At 42.0% G+C, this 19,539-nt stretch overlaps 1 protein-coding gene across 1 annotated transcript in view; it reads left to right on the top strand.

The window, feature by feature from the left end:
- Positions 1-16,426, top strand: part of LOC135903519 (uncharacterized) — a 75,837-nt gene extending 59,411 nt beyond the window's left edge. The window contains exons 4-5 of the mRNA XM_070521412.1: positions 5-172; positions 16,193-16,426. Coding sequence (XP_070377513.1) covers positions 5-172; positions 16,193-16,263 — 239 coding nt within the window. The 3' untranslated portion in view covers positions 16,264-16,426. The remainder of the gene's footprint in view (positions 1-4; positions 173-16,192) is intronic.
- Positions 16,427-19,539: the final 3,113 nt, after the last annotated feature.

Genomic DNA, 19,539 nt, shown 5'->3' with positions numbered 1-19,539 from the left:
GTAGTTACGCGGGAACGAAAGAGCGACACAGTTGAAAGAGAGAGCGTCGATGACCCAGGGGACGGGTGCCACTGTGTCTACGTGGGGAACCATAAAGGGGCCGAGGCCGGCAGAAAGAAGGGCGGAAACATCTGCGTCTGCCCCGATGGAAAACCGAAAAAGAATTCGGGAGGTGAGTTCCCCACCAGCATGTTCGAGGGAACATATACGTTTACTTGGATTTATATCTTGGACTGCGAAGGGTTTAATGTTGTGTCCCATCTTCTAATATAAGGAACATTCCTACGCATGCACTCAAACGGCTTCCCCACTGCACTGAATGAATATTTCTGTAACTCGCTCATTTTAAGTGAAGTGCAGTTCTGGCCAATAGGCTATACTGGACATGTGTCACTGTGACACTGGGTGTAGACGTCTTAAAGTGTACCTTTCTGTACTATGGCGCAAGGGGGCATATCCAGGCATACATCTCTCCAAAACTTCTTAAAGTCGAAAAGGGTCAAACATCACCAAGCTCTTACATGGGCTAGCCACCTTGACTGCCGGTTGTATTCCGGTGCATCTAACAAACAGTGCTTTGTATAAACATCGCACGAAATATACGTTTCATAAAATGAACCTCAACACAATTCTGCTAGTTGCAATGAGTTGTATGTAAGATTTCATTGAGCATTTCACCATATATCTGTGTCAAATAGATTCAAACATGTGCATTGCGTCTGCATAGTTTTTATTACGAGGGCTATTCACAAAGAAAGGGCCATTTGGTCGTGAAATATATATATATATATATATATATATATATATATATATATATATATATATATATATATGTATATATATATATACATATATATATATATATATATATATATATATATATATATATATATATATATATATATATATATATCCTAAGAAGCCAACAAAGACTATGACTAATATGTCTAATATAAGTCATATTATATGTAATATATTATGACTATTATGACTAAGAAAAATAGGGCGCCTCCGTTAACTCTCTTTCAACTCGTTTATATATATATATATATATATATATATATATATATACATATATATATATATATATATATATATATATATATATATATATATATATATATATATATATATATATATAAATAAATAAATACATAGACGAGTTGAAAGAGGGTTAACGGAGGGGCCCGATTGTTTTTTCTCATATCAGAAGACGCCAACGAACACTGACACCAATGACAACATAGGGGAAATTACTTGTACCTACTGAATGAAATACAGAAGCGATAAATTAATGGAAATTAAAGTGGATGAAGAAACAACTTGATACAGGTGGGAACCGAATCCACAATTAATTCAGTTAAATAAGTATTATTTCATATTTTCTATTATATTTATCGTTTCCTTATTTATTTTATTAGGCACAAGTAATTTCCACTATGTTGTCCTTGGTGGCAGTATTTGTTGGATTCTTATGATATGACAAAGCAAAATTGGGCCCCTCGGTTAACCCCCTTTCATCTCGTTTATTACATAACGAAGGTCTCGAATCCGGCTTTATTGATGCCTTCAGGTAGCATATGTGGGTTTACTGACCAGTTGCGTTCACCCAAAAAAGATTATGTTCTGATGACGCCTGCAGCAAAAAGGACGTTCCACGTCTGTCGCCAAGGTCTGTGAGTGGTGGCGCTGGCTAACACTCCCAGGGTTCTACTATATGACACATAAATACCCAAGAAAGTGGATGGGGAAACAGCGCCGTGGTAGCTCAATTGGTAGAGCATCGCACGTGAACTGCGATGGTTCTGGGCTCGGTTCCCACCTGCGGCATGTTGTTTTTATGCGAAGCATATTACGAGGGCTCAACCCAGCTCCTCAGGCGCGGCGGTGACCATGAAATCACGTGACACCGTGACGTCACGACAGAGGAGAAGTGGCTTTGGCTCAACTCTTGCAAGACGGGCTGGGTGGGAATCGAGCCAGGGTCTCCGGAGTGTGGGACGGAGACGCTACCACTGAGCCACGAGTACAACGCTTCAAAGCGGTACAAAAGCGCCTCTAGTGAATGCGGTGTTGCCTTAGAAACACGCTGTTTCTAAGGCGTGCGTCTCTTGCTCAGGCGCACATTTCGTTGCCGCGCCGAACGCTGCTTTGCTCGACGCTCACCGCGTCCAATGCGGGGCGCGTAGTCGCTGCCCTGTAGCCCATTGTCTTACACCCCTTGGCGGGTCGACGGGAACGCTGTCGCGTTCCACTCTTGAAGGCGAAGAAGTAATGCATGAGTTGTTTCTTCGTCTAGCCGAACCAAATATAGCCAAGCAACAGCAGTTCACCAGGCTAAACAGTGGTTCAACAACTAAAATAAAGGCTAGTATGCTTCGCATCCTGGGCTTAACCTTACCTAAGCCACAGCCATTTTTTTCATCCACTTTAATTTCCATTAATTTATCGTTTCTTGATTTCATTTATTAAGCACAAGCAATTTCCCCTACGTTGTCCTTGGTGTCAGTGTTTGTTGGCCTGCTATGATATACATATATATATATATATATATATATATATATATATATATATATATATACGTTAGTAAAGGTACTATTGCCACATTGAGTTTAGCACAAATTCTGCGTAACCACTTTTCTGCATAACCACCGTAAACTTCAGGGCAATTTTCGGGGCTGAACTGTTTTCCTTAGTCCCTCTGCATAGAAGTCAGGCGCCGGAGTATTGAACTTGTTGACAACGGCGGCATTGAGTTTCTTGTTGTCCTCAGGCCGTTGTCCCCCAAGCCCCTGCTTCAAGTGCAAAAGAGGAAATGGTCGCTTTGTGCAAGGTCGAGACTGTGGGGTGGGTGATCAAAAAGTTTCAATCCAAAATCCTAAATTTTCTCTTTCGTTCGGACAGCGGTCATGAAGGAGGACAGTGCAAAGCACCAGTTTCCCTCGCCTAATTATGGTGAGCATTTCGCAGTATATGTCAGCTGCAAGTGTGGTCGCACCTTCAATGAAATCAACCAAAAGAACTTCATTTTCATGTCAGAAAGCGGTACCCATCATTTTCCGAGTCGACTAGGGAGATTACTTGAACTTTTTTTTTTTGTGAGCGGGCATGGTTCCACTGCATTGATTGTTGTTTTGTTTCTCTTCATTACAAGTCTCTTCAGCTGTAACCATGTGAGAAAACAACTCATCTCTGTCTTGTCGGTAGTTCTCTAAAAACGCTCGTCCACTTGACATTTTTTGTTGTTTCAGTTGCTCGGTAAGCATTTGTGGTGCCCATCTTGTGCATATTTGGTGATATCTGAGATTTTCAGTTACAATCGTGCAAATTGTAGTGCGTCCAACAAGAGGAAATTTATAAGCCAGACCGATATCGGTCAGTCGTGGATCTAATCGAAATTCCCGGTCCACTTGTTGAACAATTTCATTGCTATAGATGCTGAGCCTGTCACTCAGCTCTTCGTCACGCACAAATGTGCGTCCATTTTTTGTCTCGACACCATTTTCTAACGTTTCCTACACTCCGCACTGTAGGTCCATAAACTGCGCACAGCTGCCCATAATATGAGAGTGAGTGAGTGAGAAAAACATTATTTTGAATCATAATGATTCGCCTCCAGCGAGTTAGTGGGCTGGGGCACTCACCGAGGTTACGTCATCTGATGATTCCTTCGGATTCAAAATCAATCTCCTTGTTTCCACCCGTTAAATGGAAGCAAAAATTTTCGCGGTCATTGTCACCTGCATTGCCCGACAAGCAGACGACTACTGGGCCCAAACAATAACTTCGTTACCTTCGCGAAGTATTAACATATGGCGCAGCACAAATAAAACTTTATTCTGACATGTAAATATTTAAATATGAGCAAATGGCCCTCTCGTTTTGAATACCCTTTGTACCTTAAATTTTTTTCTATTATGAGCATGTGAGAGCTTTAGATTCCTTAAAGTGCTGAAAGCACACTACTGAAACGTTTTTGGGCTGCAAAAGGCGTGCACGATAGAGTGACGTTTCAATTTAATGGGCCGCTGGCACCAATACATAGTCGTTATAGCAAAAAGAGAAAAAACAAGCACGTGTCCGAGGAGGCACGCCAGTGGTTACAGTTTCGACGTCACAAAATACGAAGTGGCAAGATGCACCTGCCATAGGCATTCTTTTTCACGTCAATTTTGCTCTATTGAAGTAAACCGAAAAATAAAAACTTGCCAGCGATTACACAGCGCTTGCTTAAGACTGATATTTTGACTGAGCTTAAATATTGTGAGGGCGGACTTTAAGCTGCTAATTTCAGCTAGCCCCATAAGAGAATGGCTAAAGAATTACGCCTGAAATCATCTCACGATGACTGTGAATGGTAATGCGAGTATCGTTCGAGCAATGTAGTGACAGACCGTATTCATGAAGTGACGTTTACGTAACAGGTTTTGTGGTTTTCTGAAACTATCGTGGCTTCGGCTATATGCCACATACTCCGATGTCGTCCCAGATTGCTGTGGCACTCACTTGCCATGGTCACCAATGAGTATGGCAGCATGGCGACTGTATGAGACCGATGCAATAAAAATGGAATCGCGAAGAAGGAATGATAATGATTGGAGGACTAAGGCGGTATAACGATTACGGCTTTAGGACAATGAAATATTGATATTGGCAGACCGGTGGCAAAGAACCTTTTCGGAAATAAAAAATAAATAACAGTGGGTTACATCGATTAAAGGGTGTAGTTACAATTCTTTCACTGTGCATACACGTGGTTTCTCTGTACCATGGGGATTTAAATTATAGTTTTCGCTAGACAGATGACATCCGATGGTGTCAAGCCATGAATGTCAATGTCAGCTTCTAGATAACAATTTAGTAGCCGTGGGAGGGTGTTTGCCACCATTTGATGGCCGCAATTCGTTCTCGAAAAAAGGTATGCGCCATTTTTCATGGCTCAACATGTCACATGTGGGTGCATTCGCTTTTAAGTTTGCTATATTTGTAATTAAGTTACTTCTATCTTTTACCTGAATGTAGTAGGCACGTAGGAGAGTTTGCTTGCAGAGATGATTGCTTTTTGTGATGTTGTACTCGGTGAAAAGACCTTGAGTGTGTGAGTTGCACGGAACATTTGCAATAGCGCGTATTATTTTTTGCATCAGTAGTATTTTAGAGAGATTGGAAGCTGATGTTGTGCCCTGTACAAGATGGCAATAATTTACATACGAGGGAAACAGTGCATTATAAATGATCAATTTAGCTGGCGTTGATAACAGGTACCGATTTCGATGTAGTATACCTGTTATACGGCTAAGTTTTTGGAGTACAAGATCCACGTGAGCGTCCCATTGCAATGTGTCGGTAACGTATACGCCAATTACTTTTACCGCGTCAACAACATCTATATTCTCAGAGTTGTAAAATATATTGTGGTTCAATGGAGTACACGTATCTCTTGTTCTAAAGATGACTACAGGTGTTGTATTGGAGTTTGCTTTTAATACGTTGTCGTGGCTTCATTTTTAGCGATGGGTTAAGAGATTTTTCGCTGCACCAATGAGGCCTGTATAAGAATCGCTTGATAAAAAACGTTTGTATCATCTGCGTAGTTTATGAATTTTGCTTCTCGGTGGATAAGAACTATGTCGTTTATGTAGATGTTAAATAGAAATGGACTAAGGATACTTCCCTGAAGGTCACCTGTTTGTATGTGTCATGCAGATGATATGCTAGTGTATATAGACACATATTGCTGCCGATTTCCAAGGTAGGATGTCAGTAAATAAAGAGGAAGGTCCCTGATGCCATATCATTCAAGCTAAAGTATTAGGAGGTCATTATTTATGCAGTCAAACGCTTTTGTGAAGCCTATGAATAGACCACTTACAAGTACCCTATTTTAGAAGTTTTGCAGTGTATATTCTTTGTGTGCTACAAGTGCTAGTGCTGTTGAGTTACCTTGTTGAAAACAGTATTGACCGTCTGTCATTAGTTTATCTTTCTTGCTGAAAGATGTTATTGGTTAACAACGATTTTTCCAACACCTTTAGAAAACTGCGCGAGAATAGATATCGGGCGGTAATTTTTTTTATATGGACCTTGTCACCTTTCTTATATACCACAATTGCTTTCGCGATTTTCATTTTTTCAGGAAAAATACTTGATGTTAAGCATAATTTGTAGATATTAGCTAACATAGATGCAATGTCAAAAATGACATGTTTGATAAGTCGTATTTGGAGGCCATCAGCATCGCAGCTACATGAACTTTTCAATTTGATAAAAACTGAGCAAACCTCGGTAGGGATTGACTTTTGAAAAACAACGTAATGTGCATAGTTGCAGGGAACTGAAATGTATACGGTGGACTTTGTGATGAATGAGAATCAGTGTCAGTAATCATTAAATGGGTTAAATAAATGATCTCCGGTTAAAAGGCATCCACTTACAGAAATTTTCTTTATAGGTTCAGTGTTCTGTTTCGATCCCTTTAGCTCATTTAATTTGTTCCACATCTTATCTGTATGTTTCTCGCATGAAGGAAATGTACGTAAATAATAGAGATTTCTTGTATTTCCAAGCTCTCAACTCATTTCTAAAAATTTTGAAGCATTTTAGATCCTCGCCGTTCCGAGATATAAACGAAGCATAAAGCTTATCTCTTTTCTCTATTTTTAGAAGCTCTTTGGTTGTCGAAGGTTTTCGATATGCTTTGTGGTTTCTTTTCTTGCGTATGAAATGTTTCGCATGAACAACTGACAATTTCTTTAATAAGAAAATGTATGCTGACTCTGTCTCGATTTGTTGAAAAACCTCCTTCCAAGATACTTGTCTCAAGACATCTTGAAAGGCAGTTAATGTATACTCGTTTATTGTCTGAAATGTTTTTTCCCTGTCATCGTTTTCGGCTTTGTTTGTTCTTGCGTGGATGAATATAACTATTGGCATGTGGTCACTAAGAGGACAATTTAAAACTCCACTAGTTAATAAGAATGGATTATAGCTCGTTATAAAAATATCAAGAGTTCTTTTTGTAGTTTTTGTTATTCTCGTGAAAGTTTCAACTGCATTTATACATCCGCTTGACACAAAAATTCTGTGAAATATCATGTTTCTAGCATTATCGGAACTCATATAAATGTTGTCTCCTCTTAAGACCACTTTATCTTTGTTTTCTGACGCAAATTCTAGCATGCGCTCTAAAAAATTAAAAGGGTTACAATAAACCATCCGGTGGGCGGAAACATACTGCATATAGTACACCTGGTGTTTGGACACACCACATTCAAAAGTTTTTTTTGTCATACGAGAATACTCGGCTAACAGTACACATGATAGAGAATCATATATAAAAACAGATACTCCCCCATCATGACGTGAGGCTCGGTTTTTATGAAATACTTTTTTGCGAGGCAGGCGAGAGACATCATCAGAGCAGTACCATTTGTTCCTTAGCATGACTACGTCGCACTGACTATTTCTATCAGGAAAAAAAATAAATTCAGCTAGCATGAATGAAAGACAGTCCCTTCTTTAGAGTGGCCAAGGACGTGAACCTATCCTTCTTGCCAATATTTCCCAAATTAGTCATTTCGCCAGAGAGTCAAATGAAAGCAACAAGAACTTGGCGCTCATTCTAAGAGAGCACGAATCATTTTCATCCTCCACGACATTTGCCGATTCACCGTTTGCCTTACGCATGAGAACGTTTCCATTTGAGTGCCACACGACCTTTTATCTCGCCTCATTTGCCCATTCTTTGGCAGTGGCAAGGAGCTTCCTCGAGCTAGAGGTTAGGTTTTCATTAAAGACGAAGTTGCCCTGGCTGTCCAATAATGCTCGCCTTCTGGCAATTCATGCATCGCTCAGTTCCTGCAGTGCAAGGGGGACAATAATTCTGTGCGTTTTTCCTTGCTTTGCCTGGAACCTATGAATTCCCAAAACATCTTCCTCAGATACAGGTTGAATATAAAGCTTCTGTGCAATGTCATTTATCTTTTCGCCTAGGTTTTTGCAGTCAGCCTCAAGCCCACTGTGTATTTCAGTGTTAAGACGTCTGATATGCCACTAAAGTGCGTCTATGTCAGCCCAAATCTGCTCCAGCTCCTTAGAGCAAGCGTACTTCTCTAGTTTTTCTACTTTACGTTTGACAGTGCTTGATTCCTTTCCGTGGCTCTAAAGCTTTCTTTGAATTTCGTCAATGTGATCGGAAAGTGTTTGGAAGGGCGGTTCGATCCCGTCTACCTTGTTTCGCAGACTAACAAGCAGGTTTAGTTTTTGGTCCATATCAGCGTTTTTTATCTTATTTTCATTCTTACACGTTATGGCAGAGGCGGAGCTGTTACTTCCTGTAGGTTTGAAAGACTCGCACTTCCAAGGTTTTTGAATTGATCTCTTTTTTCCTAATGGCCCTTTCAGTAACGTCAGGGCAGGTACTGCTATCTTACGAAAATTCACATTGTGAACAAGTCAGAAACAATTCGCCTTCATCTATCACAGAGCAACATTCATAACAACGCGGCATTGTCTGCAACTACACAGGTCTATGACTTTCCGAAATGGGGGAAAAACAGCAAATGAACACAAGTTTGTAGATTGGCAGTAGCGGAAAGAGCGCATTGCAAAATGAGTAACGTAGAGAAGGAAACCAACCTGGAAAACACAGAAAGAGTGATAAGTGCCGTGTCCTTTGCGCACCATCGCCACAGCTAATGATAGGAAACGCCCACGGCTCAGTTACGAGCTGCGCTTCGTCGACGATGATGGCGTCACACGTGGTCTGACTTGCCAACAGATGGGACAAAGTTCAGATGTCCAGCTTAGCAGAGGCGATGAGAATGCTCTTCGCAAGTAGCATAGCACTGAAGATGGAAGCAGATGGGCTGGTCCAAGAAAAGTTGCACTACAGCCCAGTTGTAGTAGCGTTGGGTCTCCTGCCAACCTGGGAAACACAAAAAGAACGATCAGCACCGTATCCTTTGCGCTCCACCCCACAGTCAATATGATCTATGATCTGATATTATATAGATGCACGACCACATTGTAACAACGATGACATCATGAGAATGATATGACGATGATGTCATGGCGACGGTAAGACGACTACCGCATGAAAGATCTCGAATGACCACGCCTACAGTGAAATGGCGTTGACTGTATGAGAACGGATGCATGAAAGCCTCTGCTCAGGACTGCGCACTGGCGACAATGTCTCGAGAACGGTGCCATAAAAACGATTGAATGATGAGAGCATCATAACCATATAATGATGAATAAGCGATGCTTAGATGGACCGACGAAGGTTGTGTGACGACGGCTGCATGACTAGAGTCGAGTGTCCAGCGTCCAATGAGAAAGCTGGAATGACGACCATGTGATGATCACGACAGCAACCGAAACATGAACACATACGTACTGGCGCAAGCAATTAGCCAACTTGGACGACCAGGACACAAAGTAGGAATCACGACCGTGGAATGACCACGACAGCGCCACTATGGCGGTGTCAGAAGGAACGCAAGACGACTGTATGTTGGTGATGGCTAGATGGCAACTGCACCACGAGAATCGCATAACAAAGCTAGAATGACGAATATACAGCAACCACGACGATCTCCTTATGAGAGCAGCATTCCGGGCAAGTTGGTAACCCATTACTGAAGTGATATTGCGCAACTAATGATATGAAGTGAAATTGCGCTGGGTGTCTCTTCTTCTCTTACGTCCATGTCGTTTTTTGTTGCGCAATGTCACTTTAGATCTCCCCATCACGAGCTGCTAAACAGCAGCCGAAGCTATTAATATATATAGACCACTGGGTATGCGATTGAAGGCGTGAAAATGACGGCATGATGAGAGTAATATGACAAAGTTGAAATGGCGAAGAGAGAAACAACACGACGGCATCACGATGGCTGAGCGAGAAGGGATGCATGACTACAGTATGACGACGATGGCTTGACGATGGCGGCACGTCGAGAGTCGGAGGACAAAGCTAAAATGATAAAGGCGCAACGAACCCGATGGCATCGCGGCCACGAGCGCATACCTAGTGACCTAAGCTATTAGAATACTTCCGCCGCAAAATGCGGGGTAGAAGGCGTGACGACGACCGCTTGACGAGCATAATACGATATCACCAAGCTGGAATCACGATGCTGGAAGGACCACGGAGACATGACCACCAGGAGCATTTATATAGTGACACAAGCAACTGGACAACTTTACCCACTGGGTCGGTGTAAGATACTTGATAGATAGATAGATAGATAGATAGATAGATAGATAGATAGATAGATAGATAGATAGATAGATAGATAGATAGATAGATAGATAGATAGATAGATAGATAGATAGATAGATAGATAGATAGATAGATAGATAGATAGATAGATAGATAGATAGATAGATAGATAGATAGATAGATAGATAGATAGATAGATAGATAGATAGATAGATAGATAGATAGATAGATAGATAGATAGATAGATAGATAGATAGATAGATAGATAGATAGATAGATAGATAGATAGATAGATAGATAGATAGATAGATAGATAGATAGATAGATAGATAGATAGATAGATAGATAGATAGATAGATAGATAGATAGATAGATAGATAGATAGATAGATAGATAGATAGATAGATAGATAGATAGATAGATAGATAGATAGATAGATAGATAGATAGATAGATAGATAGATAGATAGATAGATAGATAGATAGATAGATAGATAGGCAGGCAGGCAGGCAGGCAGGCAGGCAGGCTCAGAACGGCTGAAGTAGCCAGAGACTGCTATTCACACTAAACTGCGTAACTTTGACAATTGTCACATAATTGCCCCAATCACTGCTCATTTTGAGGCTGCCAATGTGGACACTAAAATTATGGGGTTTTACGTGCCAAAGCACTTTCTGATTATGAGGCACGCCTTAGTGGAGGACTCCGGAAATTTCGACCACCTGGGGTTCTTTACCGTGCACCTAAATCTATGTACACGGGTGTTTTCGCATTTCGCCCCCATCGAAGTGCGGCCACCGCTGCCAATGTGGAAACTCAAATGTCGAGAATCAGGTCACTGGGATTTACAACTGTATGTTGCGCTAATTTTAGACATCAGTTAAACTCAGAAAAAAAAAACTTCGCACTCGGCATATTTGTGCGTATATACACTGAAACAGTCAGCCTAAAACAGTCATGACATACCAACTCGCCCAAACTGCTACGCTTTTGACACTGAATAAAATATAGTCGAAGGTGCGTGCGAAAATAACGCGAACATGCGCAAATATACAATAATACTATATTTGATCCTATCTTCAAATATAATTACACGAGAGCAAGAAAATGTTTTAAGCATTGTTTCCTCAGTAAAACTTGCTTCGTCTGTAGAAAAACACTTCTTTCTTTAGCAAGGCTATGTAAGTCCATCAGGTTATAGCTTTCTGTGACACAGTGTGCTTGGACAACGTCATGTCTTGTTTAATAATTGTTTAGTGATGAAAAATACTTGTGTTTTGTTTAACCTCACCAAAGGCATCACATAAAATGTTTTGGCGGCACAATTTTGGGAACATCTCATGCAGTAAAACTTATGCAAGAATGTGCCTCGAAATTGGGGAAGTTAAACAGATGTACCGACGCCGCGGTTGGACCTAAAAACTGCTTAAGAAAGTAAACGTATGAAGGGTTCCAGAAAGTGCGGACTGGAGCACAAGTAAGAAGAAACCGACAGGACAACGCTCGACTTACAGCTGATGTTTATCGGGAATACATTCCACAAATCTCCGCCACGCATGCGTATACACCCAAGAATGATAACACGGGTTATAGTTAAATATCACCAAAAGATATACACGTACACAAAATCCAAGTCACCCCACTTCCCGACAAGGACAACAACACTTGTATTATTATGAAAAATTTTAAAATTGAAGTTCTTTATCATTGATATTGACCGAAGGTTCACTCACACATGTATGCGCGCCCAACTTTTTGATGTGGAACGCTTCGCTAATTTCTCTTTCCAGTTTACTGCGCTCTCTCCCCACAATCGATACATTATCAAAAACTGGTCGCCAATTGCCCTTCTTGCAAAGCAACGGCAAGTTCCCTCCTGTACCTGTAGATAGCAAATAGCATGCGGTCATTATTGCAATGACTGGTCTGGCCAATATAGGACAGTCCGCATGAGAGAGGTATGTGGTACACGACCGAAGATGCACACTTTTTTGTAAAAAAAGTGGTTTGCTTTTTTTCACAGCCCCTAGTAGCATTTTTATTCTCTCCTGGGGGGTTTTGCACAACCTAATCAGTTTGCTCGGCGTCGCAAACACTGGTGTGACGCAATTGCACCCTAGCAAAACTATCCGCTCTTCTTCAAGAATGAAAATCAAGGCTCGTGCAGATAGGCTACATATAGATATAAGAAACGCCAAATAATCTCTTCACATTATGCGCAGTGTAATGCAAGCTTCATAAATATGTGATATAACCTGCGCACTTGACAATGAGCTTTCAACATAAGGCTACTGGTTTACTCAGAGAAAATTGTTAGAAATAATAGCAAAACAGCCATTTGCATTTGAGACGCCGCGATGGTACAGAATTTATAGATCGACATATTACGAACCTAAAATACATTTATCTATAAGTATCATATATACATATCCGCAAAAATTAACTTAGGCCACCTGAGACGCAGGAAACATCAATGATCTTCGACTTCCAGAACTGGAGCCAGTGGTAAGAAAATACAAGGAGTGACTTGGGCTACGTATTTTAGTCGTATCCCAAATGAATAAACTTCCGCGAATAATGCGCAAGTCTGCTTTTCAGATAAAATATTTACATCAACACCATGTCTCTCTTGCCTTGTTTCTTCCGCTTGAAAGCACCGACTGTGCCTACATTTGACGTTTTTGCTCCCGTCAATCTTATGTCTTCAGTCTAACTAGAACCTTTCCTTTAATGTTGCTTTATTTCCAGCAACTTACATTACTTACCTTACCTTACCTTACTTCCAGCAAGGTGTTTCACAGTGTACCACGGGGTGCCGAGCAAGGGCATCGGTATTTTTTTTATCAGGGAAAAAAACTGCGTAAGCAGTATGTAAACAAGCAAAACAGCAAAGGTTTGAAATGCGCTCAGGGTAATATCACAGGAATTAAACCTGAACAGAAGTGGCGGTTCTGGCATTAAGGGTTTTCTGGCAGCAGAAATAGACCCCTCTCCCCCTCGTCATGAAGACTGAAGATTTCAATGCTGCTGCATGCAAGTGCTGTTTCTACTGAGCGAGAGTCGAGGTGATATAAAAAGGACACAGATCATCGATAACCAGGAACCTTACGCACTATTCTAAGAAATCAACTCTTGATTGCATACCATGTCTGTAGGAGTTCTAATATGTCCTAGGAGAAGCCTGCAATAGCACTTACATAAAAATACTATGGACCTAATAGGGTGGCGGAAGCAGAAATGACGCCGGCTATTTCAAGAGAATCTAAGTGATACGTTAAACCTAATTATTCTGACTGTAAAAATGTCAAAGAAACAACATCAAATGTTAATTTTTTGTGGGGGGGGGTGGTGGGGGCGGCACTCCTAAATATGACTCAAATAGGGTATCGCATACGGTACTTGTAATCGTAGGAGTAATAGGGAAATGACAGTACATCTGGGGAGCTTGAATGTACACCACCATTTGGCGGCATGCTATTTCTTTTATAGATTTAGGGACGAGAAGTTCAACAATATATTACAGTCAGACGTTTCTAATGCCCCTAACATAACGGTGTAAGGAATGCGCGCAATACAATAAAAAAATGCGCCAATAATGGTAATAGTTATCTCTTTGCAATTGAAAACACAGACACCGTGCAGAGAACACCACACCCGCTTAAGTTGACAAAAGTTTAAGACAGGTTGGTGACACAGACAACCAGGAATGGCTGGCCTGTAGTCAATGTCAGTCAGCAGGAACCTGTAATTTATGGACAGCCCAACCTTTGCCGTTACATGCAAGCACAATGTTGCAGCTGAAGTTGGTGTTTGGGCCAGGAATTTACAAAGCCCATCGACGGGTGCGTCTGGTAGACGCACTCGTGTAATGAAAGAAAAGGGCGGCTTTATTTTACATTATTTACACTGGCTCCGTATTCGGAAGCCCAGTCCATGTAGGAGCATATGAAACGTCTGAGTTCACATTATGACACATGACCACTTCTTACAGCACCAAAATTCTCCGCTTTTAATACCATCCTCTCTGCTAGATGGCTAGGCCGGGGGAATCTGTTGCCTACAGTGCGGCCAGTCACAGTAGTGGAATCAGTCGCAAAGCCCGCCCACGATACCGCACCGTTCCGCCGAACTCCACCTCTGGAGTTGCTAAATATGCCTCCGAATATTTAGCAAGCACGTGGCATCCTGGGAATCCCAGGTGGAAGCCTTACCCACGATAGCATTTGAACTTGGCCCTTTTCATTCGTAGTTCAGGTTGTCAGCTGCAGTAGCAGGGATTTTTTGTTGACCCGTCAGCAATCAGTGTCAATGCTGCGTTGAATTCTGGATAGGCGTTGATAAATGGCAGCTGGGGTAACCTCGTTGTAGACCTCTAATTAATGCCCTTGGCCCTGTTGAGACGTAACAAGAAATATAATGTGTCAATGTCTCCAACTTTACCATACGCACATCGCAGCGGCAGGACGTTTCGGCACGGCTGATAGAATCACGGAAAGCAGGATTAGGTTTTGTTAGTGAAGATCACGTGTCCACAGCGAAGAATGTTCAGCCGCCGACCAAAAAAAAAAAGAAACCGGCGAAAGAGTAAAAAAAACCAGCGCATTTAATACAAAAATAATTCAACATTTCCGAAAAACGGACATAAAGTATCCGGCAATTTCGCTAGAACGCGAACCATTGAAACCAATATCAAGGTTCAGCGCTGCGTTAAACGCGTTTCAGAAATCTGATGTGATTAGCAGCATGAGCGGCAGCGTCGCAAGCGTCTGATGCTCACTGTGCATGAAATGAGACTGCAGGAAAATCATCGGTGTTGCTGAGCGCACTGAGAGGTTATTAGACATATTTTCCTTAACGCCTGCTGCCCGTTCCTCTAAAACCTGCCTATCCACCACGGTGTCGTATGTAGACTTCTACTCGGCAGGAATGCTGATGTATGTGCATACAGCCCTGACACTAGCGGCGGAAGCCAGAGCTGATCCAGTTCATCGTGACGATTCGTCTTCTTGGCTTCGTCGCCTCTGTATCCAGACAGACTGTGGGTCTCCGGAGTTCTCTAACGGTTGCGAATTCATGTATATGCCGTGAAAGTGCGATTGCGCCAATGGCGACGGCGATAACGCCCTTCGAGAGTACATATATCTCCGATGGCCATACAGTCATGCAGACCCAGAGCATTGTTGACGTCAAAGCGACGCGGAAGTTTGTATGAGGGTAAGAATGATTATTATGCTATGCCTGCGTGCGTGCTTTCCGTAGTGCTTCTCACAGTGGGCGTGCACCCACTTACAAATACCCAACAACTCACTATATGGACAGCCCAAATGCACTAAAATAAAAATACAAAACCCGTTACATATGATGGGCTATATTATTCAGACATATCTGGTTGGAATTATTACTTTATTGGAGAACATAAACGTGCTCATTGGCCTACTTTGTGTCAAAGTTTTGTCACTTTGAAGCCGGAGCATGCCTTGCCACAGCAGGAGTTGCCAGTCAAGCTGGTCAAACAAAACAAATCCTTCATGAAGTGGGAGTAGTTTTTGAACATTACGCGATATTGAAGAGGTGTGCATGTTTCTAAATGTCCATAATCTGCCACTGCATGGCTTTTTTGTTGACGAGATTGATTCTTTTGTTAGGCACACCAGATATGCACTCGTTGGTGTTAAATTGTCGGTGAAAATTCTGTGCTACACTCATAGCCTAATCAGTCAAGAACATCACGACGAGAAGAAACTCGGTTGAAGGGGCACAAGGTTCACTATAGTAAGTACTTGCTCGCACTAAAAGACCGTAGTCATTTATTGTCCGTTGTAATTGGTCGTTACAACTCTGGCGCAAGTCTCCTCTCACGGTAAGGCCAAGCAAGTGTCACCAACGAAAGTGTCTTGTTTGCTTTTATTTCAAGGACGTGAAAGAAAGCTGTTAGATGCCTAGCGGTTTTTCTAAATCTCACAGGAAAACCAGGAAGTTCACAGAAGCGCGACAAGCAGTCTTTGACGGAGACGGACCGGCGGCGCAAAGCATGATCACTGAATGGAGTCTGTTGACGGATCTTCGCAGCACAGGGCGCTTGCAACGTCGCCGACAGAAGTTTATCGACAGAAGTTTATCGCCAGCATGGTGTTTATTTTTGATAAGTGCGCATCAAATAAATCTTCTCTGGTGCGCGCTGTCACCAGATGCCACGGAGATTTACTTTCATGACTACCACAGGACAATGTGACGGTGACCGACTTGGCGTGTCGTCGGCCCTAGAATATTTCGGCAAGGGAAAAAGCGAAACCTTAAGCAGAGAGGGAAGTGTCAGTGACGATAGCGCGTTCTATTGGTTGCTCGCTACTCGCACAACGCGAGAAGCCCGACGCTGATGGTCGCACATGATGTAGATGCCATGTTACGAACTGGAGACTATCCTCTGTATGATAAATATTTATGTGCATGATTGCAGAAGTCTGAGGCATACAAATGTGTAAACTTGACGTGTAAAATTTTGCACACCTTCGGAAAATTTGTATCTCGGTCACATAATATTTATGCATGTATTTTCCAATTGTTTATAACAAGTTTGATTGTACTGAAGCGTGAACTGCGAACTTGTTTGTCCTGGTGCCAGGGAGTTTTCAGTAGGTGGCAAAGCTGGAACGTAGACCCTGCTCAACATAGGACTTAACCGAACAAAACTGAGAATCAAGTAAGAGCTTTGTGCGCAGTGTTGCGCTGTCACAGGCCAATAAGGGAAAATACAGGGAATTCACGAACGCTTTTACCATAGGAAGTTAGTGTTTTGTGATGGGACTCGCTGCTTCTGGTATTTCGAAAAAATATCTTTTTTTCGGACCTCGATCAGGGAGATTGAAGCAGGATCTTTGGTGTCACTAAGGTGACTGTTTGGACATGTTGGTAGCACATGAATGCGCCTTTTTGCGCAGAAGACGATGACAGAGAAGGGGCTAAGAGACACGAGCACAGACACACAGGTGAAGCCTGCGCTCGAGTTTCTCAGCCTCTTCTCTGTTCTCGTCTTGTGCGCTAAAAGCTGAATTTAGTGTCACGTATGAATGCAGCACAGTTTCCAGTACGAGCCATTGAACAGTGCCTTTACAGCACATAGCGGTGCGCCCCAGCGTCACAGCAGTGTACCCGGCGCCTTGTCTAATGTGATGCAGCTCGTCTCCAGCGATCTCACCAGTCTGCCAGTTGCCCCCGTCGAGCGCCAGCGTGCCCAGTGCATTCCAGTGTCAAGAAAGCGCTGATTTCGTTCTGGCAGGCATTGGAGGATGCTGCATTTTGCAATAAAACGGGGAAGGTATTTTCACGTAATGTGGTAGGGATGGCGATAATCAATGCAGAACCTCACGAAAGCAATTCTCTTTAAGAAAGATGGCCTTTGATGGCTATGAACTGTTGGATGACTGGACGACGTCGCATTTCATATGTACGCTCCGCATGTAACCACGGTAGTGTCATAAGAATAGCGATGCGGGGAAACGCCTGTCATTGTCGTGGCAAAGGGTAGATGCGCTGTCCAATGAGGTGGCTTGACATATAAAACTACTGCTGACCTTTTGTAGCAGGGTCAGAGATTGTACTGGTTGGTATTTCACGATCAAATATCTTAGGGTGCAAACAATGAATGAGAAAGAGGGGGAAGGACATATGCAAATGCTAACCGATGTACGCTTCTTTTTTGCATATGGATTTCTTTATTACATTGAGCAAATGTTGAAGCAAGGTAATCTGTAAGTAGCTTTAAAAGACTGGCGGCGGTGATGAGTATGGTATAATTAGTTTTCCAAACGACATGTGAATGTCAGCACAAACTTATATTACTACTGAGCAGCAGAATAGTCATGTGAAATTCGCCTCAATTCTGAGCAGGAGACCGCTCTGTGGTTGCGGTTCAATAGGCTAGCCTCGTCGGTGACGTAGAAAGCAAGAAGTTTTTCACATGTTACGCAAACTAATCTTGATATCATAATGTCGACTTGAATAATATTTTTCTGTAATTACACCGGACATTATTCACTACGGCTGAAAAAAACTTCACATGGAGCATTTCAAATAAATGAGTAGAATTCTTGCGAAGGTGGCAGCCCGCGGTTTAGAAAATGAAAGTTTGAAAGGTGGCCTTTTGGGCACGTTAGCATCTGCATATATTTTGAAGTGCACTTTGATTGCAGCAATAGCAGACTGAAGCCAGCACCTATATTCTAACTAGAACGGCCGCTGCACATGATTGAACTATATTATCAAATAACTTTACAATCGAGAATATTCAGGTTTAGCAGTAAATCATAGCGCACCTGTAGCTGCAATAATTGGCAAAGTACCTAATATTATCCCTTCCCCAATACTATGTCAAGGCAAAATTTGATTACGAGTAATTGTAGTTCACCTAGAAAGGCATTTCGCTTTGATCGACACATCGCGCTTCTATGTACCTTTCCGTTATTTATGCCCTCTGTGATAGGGGTGAAACTTGGCTTGTTTATGCCGAAGTTTCATGCTCAATCATGCACAGACACCTTCATGAAGTATACAAAACTATTTCAAAGCTATTGAATTCAAGTCGTAACTATTCCTTTGGCGGACCGAACCAACTGAGAGAATATTCAGGGACTGCATACTACTTAATGGCTTATATTGACACATGTACTTATTTATTCTTCTCTCAGTCGCTTCGTTTCCGCAACTAACAGTTTAAAATTATCGCTCAGCGCAAGACGCACTAAAATGATTTCAACCTGCTAGAATATTATTGTTGGTTCTATGCGTTGCTTGTTCTTGTGTATTTTGATTGTATAGGCGACGCGAGTTGTGTGGTACTTTCTGGAAGACATGAGGGCGTCAGCGATTACTCTGGAACCTTCGATGACTCATGCATAACAGCCGACGCGCTTGACCAGCAGATCATATTTTCGACGAGTTCTGTGGCCGCTATCGTTTTTCTTTGAGTGTATCCTGTTTTGAGGGTGCAGGGCCACCCCATAAAACGCCGCTTTCGTCATTAACAGTTTATCTGCGTTCTTCTCTGTCACTACTACGTGACAATATAATATATATATGGTTCCGGATGTATGTTTACTTGATTCCTGTGGCCTACATTTTGTGTGCTTTCATGCACGTTCCTTTTTTCACGCTATTGTGCTTAATGCAGAATAAGACTTCTCACATTCAACTACATGGTAAGCGTGCTTGAAAGCCCAAGGGTAAAAATGCTCCTATGGTATCATATTTGGTTGCGAATGGGTGTACACATGTTTTTTTTTGGTATATTCATGGAGCAAACTGAGTTGATTTAA

This window comes from Dermacentor albipictus, chromosome 7, assembly GCF_038994185.2.
Source record: "Dermacentor albipictus isolate Rhodes 1998 colony chromosome 7, USDA_Dalb.pri_finalv2, whole genome shotgun sequence".
Lineage (NCBI taxonomy): Eukaryota > Metazoa > Arthropoda > Arachnida > Ixodida > Ixodidae > Dermacentor > Dermacentor albipictus.
The sequence above is the reverse complement of the archived record's forward strand: the minus strand, read 5'-3'. Positions and strand labels throughout refer to the sequence as shown.